The 12742-nt window shown below is 39.6% G+C and overlaps 1 protein-coding gene across 2 annotated transcripts; it reads right to left on the bottom strand.

Annotated features, from left to right (window-relative positions):
• Positions 1–3607: 3607 nt before the first annotated feature.
• On the bottom strand, positions 3608–12742 carry csdc2a (cold shock domain containing C2, RNA binding a). Of its 2 annotated transcripts, XM_039616261.1 has the most exons (5): positions 12579–12742; positions 11387–11478; positions 8935–9289; positions 8685–8807; positions 3608–7274 (listed from the first exon to the last, which is right to left on the bottom strand). In XM_039616261.1, the coding sequence occupies exons 3-5, from the start codon at positions 9120–9122 to the stop codon at positions 7112–7114; spliced, it is 474 nt and encodes a 157-aa protein (XP_039472195.1). In that variant the 5' UTR covers positions 9123–9289; positions 11387–11478; positions 12579–12742; the 3' UTR covers positions 3608–7111. The 2 variants fall into 2 exon arrangements, with proteins under 2 accessions (XP_039472195.1, XP_031604770.1); XM_031748910.2 differs by lacking the exon at positions 11387–11478.

Here is a 12742-nt window from a genome sequence, read left to right as displayed (position 1 = left end):
ACAACAACAAGCATTCGTGTCTACGTGCCAAAGACAGAGAGCCAAACGCACAGCTTATAAATGTCTGATTCACTCCCGTCAGGAAAGGACGGCAAAGAAAGGGAAAAAAAGAGAAGAACAAAGGTTGGTCAGGCCATAAAACCAATACCAGATAAGATGGCTTGGCTGTGAAACCACACATACGCTGATGATTCAGTTCACCGGTGATAACTATAAACTGAGAGTCCCCTCTCTCAGTTAGCGCAACCTCTTCACCTTAATTAACATGAATACACACACAGTCAGTTAACTCTCATGTTTAATGGTCTGAGCAGCTCCACAGTAACACGCACAGTCAAAACAATCAGCATGTGAACAAAAAAACCTTTTTACTTCCTCTCAACATAAACACAAAGATTAGTGCCATCGAGAGAACCTGACCTTGGCAGTAACGTTAGATAATGGTAATAATATACTAATAAACTAATTATTAGTGATGCAATAACTATGTTATTCTTTTACATTTAGGTTTTCTCCACAACTACAAGCTGTAAGCAGCAGAGGAACATTCTGGGATCATTGACAAAGTTAATTTTATTTTTCATTTCATTAAAACAGTTCCTGTTTTATATCCAGGCATCTTCACTGATTTTGTTTGGTTGTTGATTTCACAGTAATCACATGTGGCGCTGCTGAATTCCCATAAAACCACTCTCTGCTGGATGGCACGTGGCTGCAGTGTTCAGGATTTAAAGACAGTTCAGTGTAAACATCACATTTGAACTAAACAAACATAGTACTTATGAATCTGACCAAAGTCCTCTTCTTTCTGCTTCTCATTTCCTGCCTTCATTTTTCAAAAATCAATTTTACTGATTTTTCTTCATAACTGGAGCACCTTCTGCTTCACTCACTTTCAGCTTCATCCCAAAGTACAACTGTATATTTACTGGGTGTATTCACGGATGCTTTTCACATGTTCTACTCTGCGCTAATGATGAATATGAAAGAGCTGCTAACTTACCAAGTGTAGTATGTGTTTTAGATGTCTCACAGCTTTGTTTCTCATCGTTTATCTCTCCTCGTTGTTGTCTAACAGATGAACTTTCTTGTCATTGTTGATTACAATGGAAGCCCAAAAGCATCAATAACCAATTACAGGTTATCTCTGTGGTGTTGCTTGATCAGTGATCAACTCTGACTTGGTGCATGTAGTCAAGTATTGCACTTGTGTTGTGTTCTTGTCCTTGCGCATTTCTATTTTATGATTTTATTATATTTTATGGAAGCATTTGTGATCAGGATACTGATGAAACCCACTAATTAAATAAGATCCACCTCAGTAATGTGGAACTATTAAAAACTTCAGATTAGCTTTTAATGCAATGATATAACAGTAAAATGATGCTCAGCTGGTACTAAGGGCCCCAAGCTTTGCCAAGAAATACCACCAGCCTGAACCACTGATACAAGACAGGGTGGATCTATGTTGTCATGTTGTTTATACTAAATTTTGAAAATGTCCAGAGAAGATTTTGTCTCTCTTCTGTTGTCCAGTTTCGGTGAAACTGTAGACTCAGTTTTCTATTCTTAGGTGACAGGAGCGTTCTTCAGCAGCTGTAGCCCATCTGTAGCACTCTGGCCATTCTCCTCTGGCCACATCAACAAGGTATTTTCAGCCAGAGAACTGCTGCTCATGGATGTTTTCTCTTTTTCAGATTCTATAAATGCTACAAATGCTGGTTGTCTGTCCAGCACGTCTGGGACAAAGAACAAGCCACATTCAGAGTCACTGAAGTCACCTTTCTTCCTCATTCTGCAGCTTATATTGACCATATCTACATGCAAGGCACTAATCACTGCTCCCACGTGATTGCCCAATTAGATATTTGCAGTAACGAGCAGTTGAACCTAATAAAGTGACCAATCGTGGTAAATAGAAGTCTGCTGTCAGTTTGAGATCCAATATCTCCTGTTTTTCCCATTTGTGTGGGTTTGTGTGACGTTTCAACCCACTTACTTTGTTTTTTGCTCCGTGACTTTCACCTTCTGGACATTTCCAGTCTGGTTTCCGCAAATTGCACTCCACTGAAACCGCTTTACTTAAAGTGTCTAGTGACATTCTGATGGCAGCAGACTCTGGAGAGTACACCGTTCTGGTTATGTTGGATCTCACCTCTGCTTTTGATACTGTTGATCACAGCATCATGATAAACAGGCTGAAGGACTTGTTTGGGATTACTGGTGTTGTTTTAAAATGGTTTATGTCATATCTATCTGAGAGATCTTTCACTGTCTGTATGAATCATGTGTTGTCTGAAACATCAGTTCTGCCTTCTGGGGTACCTCAAGGATCTGTTTTAGGTCCTATTCTCTTTTTGCTGTATATACTCCTTCTAGGCCAAATTATCAGACGGTACAATAATATTTCTTACCATCTCTATGCTGATGACATTCAGTTATGCTGTTCTTTCAAAACATCTGAGTTTTATAAATTGTCGTGTTTAAATAATTGTCTGTCAGAAATCAAACAATGGTTAAATGACAATTTCCTCCAGTTAAATGCAGATAAAACAGAAACTTTGATGTTTGCACCTGATCACATGCTCTCAGAAATTCAGCAGCATATCAGTTTTTTAGACCGTTCATTTCAGTCCAGTCTCAGAAACTTAGGTGTTATTTTTGACAGTTCAATGTCTCTTGAGAAACACTCTAAACAACTGGTCCAGAACTGTTTTTATCATCTAAGAAACATTTCTAAACTCAGACTACTGGTGTCAAAGGCAGAACTTGAGATGATGATTCATGCTTTTATCTCTTCTCGTTTGGATTATTGTAATGGTCTTTTTATTTGTCTCAACAAATCAGCTCTGGATCGCCTTCAGACTGTACAGAATGCTGCGGCAAGACTTTTAACTGGCACAAACAAGAGGTCACACATTACTCCAGTTTTGGCTTCTCTTCATTGGTTGCCAGTAAATTTTAGGGTTCATTTTAAAATTTTAGTTGTAACTTTTAGAGTTCTGCACGGTGAAGCTCCCCAGTATATCTCTCACCTGTTGAAACCTCATACTTCATCCCGAGCACTTAGGTCGTCAGGTCAGATGTTACTGTTGGTCCCACGTACTAGGTTCAAAACACGTGGGGATCGGGCTTTTCAGGCACTGGCACCAAGGCTGTGGAACTCCCTGCCGTTGTCTTTACGCTGTCTAGACTCCAATGACTCCTTTAAAAAGCAGCTGAAGACATTTTTATACAAACGAGCTTTTAATTAATTTTTTTTCACTGTTTTATGTTATTTTATTTGTATTTCTGGTTTTATTGTGAAGCACTTTGTGATTTTTATCTGTGAAATGTGCTATACAAATAAACTATACTTACTTACTTACATCTACCATACACAGCTATGTAATGAACCAGGAGATTATTTCTGCTGGGACGCCCTCTAATGGACAGGATATGGACATAAAACAAGCACAACACAAATGCAGCAAAATATTTCCCAAGATTCACAGCAAAACAAAAAACAAAAAAACTGTCAAAAGTAAGAGGGCTCTCAGAATACCTACCTACTTACTTCTCTATGAAGCAGCGCCAGTAAGGGATGGAGAAACTCACAACAACAACCTTTTGTGAATACCATTGTAAGTTTTATTGAAATTTTTTCTTAACAACAAAAGACAGGTGTCACAGTGATTTGACAAAAATAAAAGTGCTCGCCAACACAAACTCTTTTCTCCCACAGTAAAGAAACTACACAGATATAGTGCGCTACAATGATGTTAAGTCACACTTGTGGCCAAAAAAGAAAAAACCCCAATAAATAAATAATAATTAAACGAAGAAGAATCAAAGATGCATAGGATATCTGACGATACCTCTGTGAAGGCTCCGACTGTGTTACTGCATGATGAATTAACACATTCTACATGAAGATTACGACAAACGGTAGAGAACATGCTGACTTCCAAAACAAACAAAACTTGCTTGTCATTTTGAACGCCACATAGTTATATTAAAAATTAGACAAAGATTACATAGAAATTAGAAACTTGTGTTAAGAAAAGTTTGTTTTTTTTCTCTTTTTTTTGCCTCTCATTAACGACATAGACCGTAGCAAAGGGATCTTGACAGGGTAGTATCATAAGAGTGAGGTGTGCAGTGTTTTTCAAACAAGCTTAGTTTTGCACAAGTACTTGAAAATGCAGCTTTTAATTACCAAACACCTGATGTTCTCCTAGTTACAAATGAAAATAAATAGGTCAATAAATAAATTATTTTGTTAGACTTACATTTGGAAGCATTTGCTGCTCTGTTTTTTTTGTTTTGTTTTTTTCCACAGTCATTTGCCGTGACATATGAGATTTTCTACAGTAAATTCTCAAATGCTCAACCTGCCATCTAAATTTAAAAAAAAAAAAAAATCAACACATTCCTCCAGGAGGCCTTGAGAGAATGATTTCAAGAAATAGTTCAACATTTACTGAAATTTGCTTTTCTGCTCACATGCTGAGAGCTCCATGAAAACATCAGCATGGCTCTCATAGCTGTGCTCCGTACATACATACATATACATAAACTTAGCACAAAATGTAACGAAGTTTGTGTTTGGTTGATTATTTCTTTGTTGTAACAATGCAAAAGAAAAATCTTAAACAGTTAGAAATCCTGTTAATTCCCCTTTTAATGACACTACATTTGTACATTTATGGGTTGAGCAGCAGAGTTGAGTTTCCTGTGTTCGGTTCAATCCACATGCTACTAAATTGTCAATATGTCTTTTTTCTTCAGACTTCAATCATCCAATCCAACATACGACACCAAGCAAAAGTCAATAGCAGAATAAACTGTTTGGTATCGGCAGAGAAGATTTGGCAAATTTTACATGGGTGCAACCCACATACTCACTCTGCTGCTCAACCCACAAAAGCATTGTCCTTATAAATGTGGTACCATATGAGGGGAAATAAGCAGACTTTCCGCTGGTATGAGATTTATTGTCAAGAAGCATTGTTACAATAAAGAAACAATAATCAAACACAAATGTTTTTACTTTTTGTGCTAAGTTTATATAATCAGGTAGCAGCTGGTTAGCTTAGCCTAAAGTTCTAGGATAATTGAAATAAATGCCAGGCTACCTCTTGCCCCTTTTTCTGGTCTTAATGCTATGCTAGGCTATGCTGTGGCTGCTTGCTATGTTTTCATATTTACCACACATAAATTATCAGCTAAAGTAGAAAATATAATGTGGAAAATATATTGTCATTGCTGCTAGGCTAACTGTATCACGTTCTTTTAGTTTAATGATTAGAGAGGATATGGTAATGTAAACATCACTTCACTTATTACTGCTAACAATGGTCACTGAATTTGAGCAGAAACCCAGATTTTTAATGAAGCGTAGGACTCAGTCTGAGAATGGCTATGTAACAAATGGTTTAACTGGTGATTCACTGTTAGGCTCTAATGATCCATTTTCAGTACTGCAGTGTCTGAAGCTATTATTAGCTGTAATGAAGCTGAAACTACTCTCTCACTTTGTGGGACACAGCTGCAGGTGATCCTGTGCCTGATAAGGATGCAAGTATTTGATATGGTTCTACAAAGAGTCCTAAAAAGATTCCTGTGCACAGATTAGGCTACATTTGCTGGCAAGCCTTTGTAAACATAAGCACATTAACAATCTTTTGCACTCTCCGCTGTTTCTGGATCAGTGTTGGTGCTAAACAGTGGAAAAAGCCTGATGTTTAGAGTTTGTATTGTGTGCGGAAAGCTTAGTTTAAACTTTTTTTTCTATAAAAGAGAAACTCAGAAGCTTGCTTTTTTGTGTTTTCTATATTTTAAATAAGATTCGTTCCAGCAGCGTGAGACTGAAGGTTAAAGCATTTGTCACACGCCAGAAGCGTAAGAGTAGGAAACCCCTGACATGAAGGTGAAATCAGTCCTATAATCTGTAAGGCAAATAACTGTGTTTCCCAAAGTGTTAAACTATTTCTTTAAGATCATTGACGTCACCTGATGACCCACAAAGTGAGAACTGCTGACTTTAATCTCAATCATCCTCCTTACACGTGCTTTATAACACCCACATCGAAGCTAGCTGCATCTGTGCTCGAGCACATCTGCAGATGATCACTCCATCCTCTGCCCGTTCCTTCACCCTCTGACCATTTCCTCCACCAACCCTAAACCCTCTGGCCTGTTTTTCCAGCAGCAGGCCCACATGCCCACTGTCTACCACAAAAACTTTAGACCGTCATAGGAGCTGGCTACAATAATACTGGATATCTACACTTGCCAAATAGAAAAAATACTGTAGCGCTACAATATTTAGAAGGAAACATCTTCCTAACACGTGAAACTTCTCACAGCACTTGAGGCCGAAACACATTAAGAGTGAATTGCAAATATGGAAAAGTTACTAGTGAAAGTATACTCATAGTTCCCATTTGGGAAAAGTAAACAACCTGGAAAATCTTGGCATTTTTTAAGTGTTTTTTCCTTTGAATCCTACTTCTTCTTTCTCCTCTGCGGTTGTAAACATAGACATTATGGCTAAAATGAATGTTTTCAGTCTGACTTTTTTAATGAACCTTGGCAGTGGTGGCACACAGTGTGAATATGTAAAATTGGAAGTACACACATACGTCCTCTGAGCTGCTCCCAAAAACTCAAAGTGTGTGTCTGTATGGTTGAACTGTTTCATTAGCTCAAAATGCATTTCGGCCCCTAATACATCTTTATCCAACTCATTAAAGACACTTCCTTTACAACCACTTATTTCCCAACTAAAATATATTCCCTACCCCAAAGTAAAATTGCTAGCACCAAACCCTGAACCCCTTTAACCCCCCCAACAGAAATATTCAAACACAAATGATGAAACCATGGCCTCCAAATAAAAACATTCAAACACATACATTCAAAGCTTAACTCCCAACCCTAACTTTTATATCTAGAAGTTCACTTTCCGTACCACTATCACCTCAGGCCAGCGCTCGCCCACCGCACACCGAGCTCGGATCCCTCTGCCCCAGACCTGATCCTACTGTTTCCTTTACCAAAACATAAAATCTGAAATTAAGTCTAAACCCCTCTTCGCCTTTGCAGATCTGAAACTTAAATCGCTGGTCTAGGAGCTGATGATCTGACCCGACCAGGTCTCATGCTTTGTGCCTGGATTCAGGTGGGTGATCATCACATCGACAGCCTGAATCTTCTGGTTCTTGGGAGGGATGGGGCACACTTTGTACGTAACCTCGTCTCCTTCCATAGGCACGTACTCTCCCTCAATGCTGTTCAGGAAACAGAGACAATACAAAGAAGAAGTAAAAACAAAGCATTTTTTCACATTTTTGCAGAGTACTTTCTTTAAATCAAGCAACTAAAATCAAGGTCTGTGGACTTGTTTTCACACCAACCAAGCTGCTACATTCATGCACAGCAGCCATCGAGAATTCAGTTTGAGAAATTCTGGTAGATTAACAAACAATGATCAGATTTCATTCGAATTTCTCCACCACTGATCCCCACCAAACCTGGAGGACTCTACCTGTTGCTATATAGACTGTATATAAAAGATGATCAGAGCGACCATGGCATCATCCTTTGATTTGAAAAACAGTTTTGAAGCCTTGAATAAACAAATGGGATTTCCAACTGCTGTTAAGATAAACGTGAATTTGAGATGTTAAATGTTCAAATTCAGACTAACTTACTTCTCATTATTGACCCTTGAACCAAGTATTTAAGGTTAGAGCCTGATTGATTTAATGGCAGTTTGATATTACAAGTTGATGCTGGCCAGTCTTGATCTATGTTTACAAAGTGTTTACAGTGTTTACAAAGAAAAAATAATTTATTATGAAGAAAAATAATTTATTACACCTTTTATTATGAAGAATAAAAAGTGAAAAAGAGACAAAAAATAAACCCTTAAGTGAGTGCTGATGTGATGTTGTATAGTTTGTCCACTAGAGGCCACTCTACAATTTCCTGATCTGAGTAGAGATGGGCAGAGTGTAAATAAGTAAATAAATAACTACATATAACAAATGTTAGAGAATTCTGTTTTTGTTTTGTAAGTCTGAAAGAAAAAAAACAATATCGGCGCATATATCGGAATATCAGATTTTTAAATTCACCAAATGTCTGTCTTAAAAATCGTACATTTCTGGGGCTCTACTTCTGGTGTCCAAAGCTACGTCTACTTTATTATCTTGTTTACGCTAATAGGGAACATAATTTATAAAAAAAGGAACATATGGCTATACCAAATAAGTCCTGAAGGTGGCGATTATGAATATAAACTTATCAGAAAAGTGTTTATTAGGTCATAAATTAAATGAGTTAGGTTAACATCTTATTTACAATCAGATGTGTTTTTACAGCTGGAGAAGTCTCCCTCTGCTGGCCATTAGAAAGAATGCAGGCTTTAACCATTTTCGATCCCAGAGGCTATGTCCATCTTTTATATGCAGTGTACAATTGCCATCTACTTCACAGCTGACTCCAATCATTAAAAAATACATAAATTAAAAAAAAACAAACAGAAATTACACAGTCAAAAAATAAATACTGTAAAGTCTTAGTAATTTCTGTGTGTAACCCACATTTACTTGCTGCTGATCTGCGCATGTTAAATAGACTGCTCTGTGAGTCCAAAGAAAACTTTGATACCAGGACATTTCAGTGCGGTCACTCACTCAGAGATGTGGACAAAGATGTCCTCTCCTCCGTGTGAAGGCCGTATGAATCCATGACCCTGAGACCTGGAGAAGTTTTTACACACCCCTTTAAATACAGGACCTGATTTAGCTCGCACTGTCCTGTAGAGGAAGAGAGATAGAAGCAAAGAGAAAAAAGAGACAGTGCATTTTAAATAAACAGCATAATTATTTTACAAAACAAAAAAAAACAGAGAGATAGAGCACCAATAGCGCTATTTGTACTCACGCTGAGTATGTGCGAGTGCGTTTAGTAGGCAGTGGGCTAGGCAGCTCTCCGGGCTGTGGTGGTTTCCTCTCCTTCTCCCAAACCCGGCTGCCCTCCCTCAGAAAGGGAAAGGAGAGCTGCAAGGGAGTGCGTGGAGAAGTGAGGGGCAGTGGGGGGACTGTCGGCAAAGAGGGGTCAGGGTCTGACATCGTGACTTGTGTCTGGGTTTTCTTTTGCTCTCTTTTTGGGTTTCCTCCAGCGGTTTGCAAAGAAAGAGAAGGAGGAGGGTTCACACCTCCTGCATGGCACAAGTGTTGGTGAGGGAGAGGAGGATTTTCAGAGGAGAGCTCTTACAGGTGAAGGAGTCGAGCAAACCCTAAAGTGAAGGAACAAGACAAAGGGTTAATGAAGAACGAGAATACGGCTTTGTCATTGGCACAAAGGTGAGGAATAAAAGTCACAACCAACAGAGAAACCCAGTATGTCCAAATACGCACAATACTTTCTTTGTAATAAAAATTTTGTAGAAAATACTGGTAAATGGACACATTTTCAGTTGTTTTGGCTAGTGCTGGTACAAATACAGCTCAGTTTAATTTATATAGTGTCATTATGTGCCTGGTTCTTAAAAGTAAAGTCTGTTTTTCTTAAATTTAATGAATCTACAATGCATAGCATGTGTTCTTTAAAGCTTTCCTTTACTCACATTGTTGCACTATAAACATCATGACCCCAATAAGAATTTAGAAAATGCATAAACATTAGCATACATGTATTGTTGCATAGCATCTCTAAACTCAGTGACTCTAAAATTATTTGATAAACTGAAAAGGCTTAGTATTCCTTCAGGCTATGGAAAACAAACATCACCTCTTAAACCAATAAAGCCTAAAGGTCCCATTATGATGTAAATATCAAACCTCTCCTGGAAGGCCACGGCTCAGCTCATCACATATTATTAGATTAAAGTGCCGCACTCTACCGGACTGATATCCATTACAGGATTGGTCTGCATTCAAACGGCGAGCCGCTTCATTTCAGAGCTGGCCGTCGTGCCTTGACACAAACCCAACTGCCATTTCAAAGCCACTAGATGATGAATGCCGTATTAGCAAGCTCATCAAACAAACGGCTTTGGGGCATCGCTCAACAGAGGTTAAACACCTAACGCTAAAACCTGGTTTATCAAACAAACGCAGATGCGGGCGGGTGTGTTACTGGGACCATCAGCAAGCACCTCCCAGTGAATCACTGAGGCTTGCAGGCTAATTGTTTGACAAAGATTGATGAGACGCATGTGTGCCAGAGTGAATCCCACAGGCTCCATCCAATATCACCCTTTCTGTCTCTTACTCTCAGTCTAAATATAGTCATGTGTAGTGGGATTGAGGCCATCTTTGAACTAGACCACAGGATCCTGAGGCAGAGGTTAACAACGGGGCTGTATTACAATGAATACAAGATTCAGAAATGTCAATAGAAGCTACAGGAGGAGCTTATGTTGCTGGGATTTTTGAGACCATCTTTATTCTTCACACTCTGAACTCTCCTAGGCAGCTTCAGGAATAGTTCTCCAGGTTTCCTGAAAGACAGTCAAGGTTCTTATTTCTTCTTATTTCTATTTTTCTATCTATTTACACTTTCAAAGCATTGGAAGTGTGTTTGGGATCAGTGTCCTTTGACAAGATCCCCAATACTGCTGGCTGCCCCAAACCATAACAGATGCTCCACTGGGTTTTACAGATGATTGTAGACCTGTAGACCTGTTGTGACTGATTTTCACCCTAGTTCTCGTGTAATTTGGCAAACCTGAGTCATTTCTTAAGAACAGCTTCTTGACAGCCACTTTCCACTGAGCACATCCCTGATGAGGCTTCAGTGAACAGGAGATGGACCTGCTGAAGGGTCAGATGCATCTCTCGGGTTCTGTGTCAGATCTTTGCTTGATTTTTTCATATTTCCTAAGAACATGACTTTCAGATACCGTTTCTCTGATGTAGATAGGTTTCAAGGCCTCTTCTTGTCCAGTTTTCTAAATTTTCGAGTGTGCACTGCACAGTATGCTGAGATATGCAGAGCAAATGGCTCTGTGGAAATCACTTTTTGGTGTAAAAATACTGCACCACATGATGCCTGTCAAACTGATCTAGCTTTGGTACTTTTGACAGATTCAGCTATGGAACAAATGATGTGTTTTGTGACGGACTGATAGTAACAAATATCATTTAAAATGGTATTTCCTAAGTTGCCTGTTATATGTAGATATGACACTGGTTCAATGTCCAAAGAAAACTTTTGAAAGACCTTCAGAAATCCTCGAGAACTATTGCTCACAAACATCAAATAGTACTTTTGCAGTACTGAGGTGAAAGTCTTGGCATATATCAACATCTATGTAAAAAGGGAGAAAATTGAACAAGTGGAGGACAAAAGAAGAGTGACAGTACTCCCACCCTCTGAGGCCACTTCCTACCTCTGTTTAATATATGGTTCGCTGAAAACTCAGCAAGGTTTCCATCCTCTTTGATGCTGATGATATGGCACCGTGGCACTGGTTGGTAATCCCTGACCAAGTAATTGTGAAATAGACAATATATGTAGTGAAATATGAAATGGTTATATTAAAATTTTCATCACCAAACAAGCTTAAAAGATGATTCGAAAAAGCCAAATTGTGCCTAAGAGTAGCTCTAAAGGTTCGTGCTGGTTTCTGTGAATATTAAAGGATTTCAAGTCCCCAGCATCCTCACAGCAGTGCTTCTGATCTCTGACTTTCTAAAGAAAAACACTGCAAATGGCTGCTGAGCGAGGGCTCTGCTGGGGATCCTGTTGGATAGACAGAGCTGATGCAGTGATGGTGACGAACACACGCATCTGCCATCACGGCGGCACAGAGGACAGGACTGATGGCACGACTGATGGATGACAAAGCATAAAAATGTAGCCTGAATAATTCAGAAACTTGACAGGCACAGCTCCCTCTGTCATTAGCCCATATATTAGGCTGAGAGTAGGCCACTAAAATGGATTTCTCTAACGAGTCTGCACTGTCAGAGCAAACATTTTAACCAGGAGGGGTGAAGGCTGATCTGGAGGAAGGAAGGGGGCTACAAGAGCTCCGAGGAGACAGACAAAAGGCCAGAAAGAAAGCACCTCCCTGCCTGTGAAACTGTGGCCGTCTGTGGTCCTCTGCATCAGTATGGGACACACGTCAGCTCCTACACACACACACACACACACACACACACACACACACACACACAGAGCCTGTCTTTAAACTTTACATCAGCCTTTTAAAGAGACAAACAGCCCAAATGATTTTATGGTATCATTTGTGTGCCTGAGGAGTCTGAATAATTCAGCAGCAAATAAGCGCCCTTCAGGCGGCTTGTTTCCAGAACATTCTCACACAGTGGCAGCCTGAGACAAGAAGGCGAGAGGATGCTCCACTAACGGCGAGAAAAAACCCCACACCTAACATGCACCAACACGCAGAGGAAGAAAAAAAAGAAGAAGAAGACTATAGTAAACGTTAGCTCTGGGTTAGAAAGCAGAGATTTAATCACAACACTGCCAGAAACCGCCGCCGTCTGCCGGACGCAGAGAAGAGGAGGGCTGGATGCGTAAATCACTCCATCAGGCAGATCGATCCAACGATTACTTACTGTAAAAGCGCCGATCAGCTGTCAGGTCAACACGTCCCCGTCCTTTAATGTGGCGTAAGGCAATTATGAAGTTAAATCTGCGGGGACATGTGGCGGATAAGTCAGTGGATCTTGGTATGGACGCGGCGCACACGGGTGGGATGGGAGGAGGAAAAAAAAAGCAG

This window comes from Oreochromis aureus, linkage group 8 (genome assembly GCF_013358895.1).
Source record: "Oreochromis aureus strain Israel breed Guangdong linkage group 8, ZZ_aureus, whole genome shotgun sequence".
NCBI classification, from domain to species: Eukaryota; Metazoa; Chordata; class Actinopteri; order Cichliformes; family Cichlidae; genus Oreochromis; species Oreochromis aureus.
The sequence above is the reverse complement of the archived record's forward strand: the minus strand, read 5'-3'. Positions and strand labels throughout refer to the sequence as shown.

What these genes read in the sequence shown, in the direction of transcription:
- csdc2a (XM_039616261.1), bottom strand. Translation starts at nt 9,122, where the DNA reads ATGTCAGACCCTGACCCCTCTTTGCCGACAGTCCCCCCACTGCCCCTC. An exon ending in CGCACTCGCACATACTCAGC is followed by an intron (nt 8,808 to 8,934) that starts GTGAGTACAAAT and finishes CTTCCTCTACAG; the next exon opens with GACAGTGCGAGCTAAATCAG. An exon ending in ATCTTTGTCCACATCTCTGA is followed by an intron (nt 7,275 to 8,684) that starts GTGAGTGACCGC and finishes TTTCCTGAACAG; the next exon opens with CATTGAGGGAGAGTACGTGC.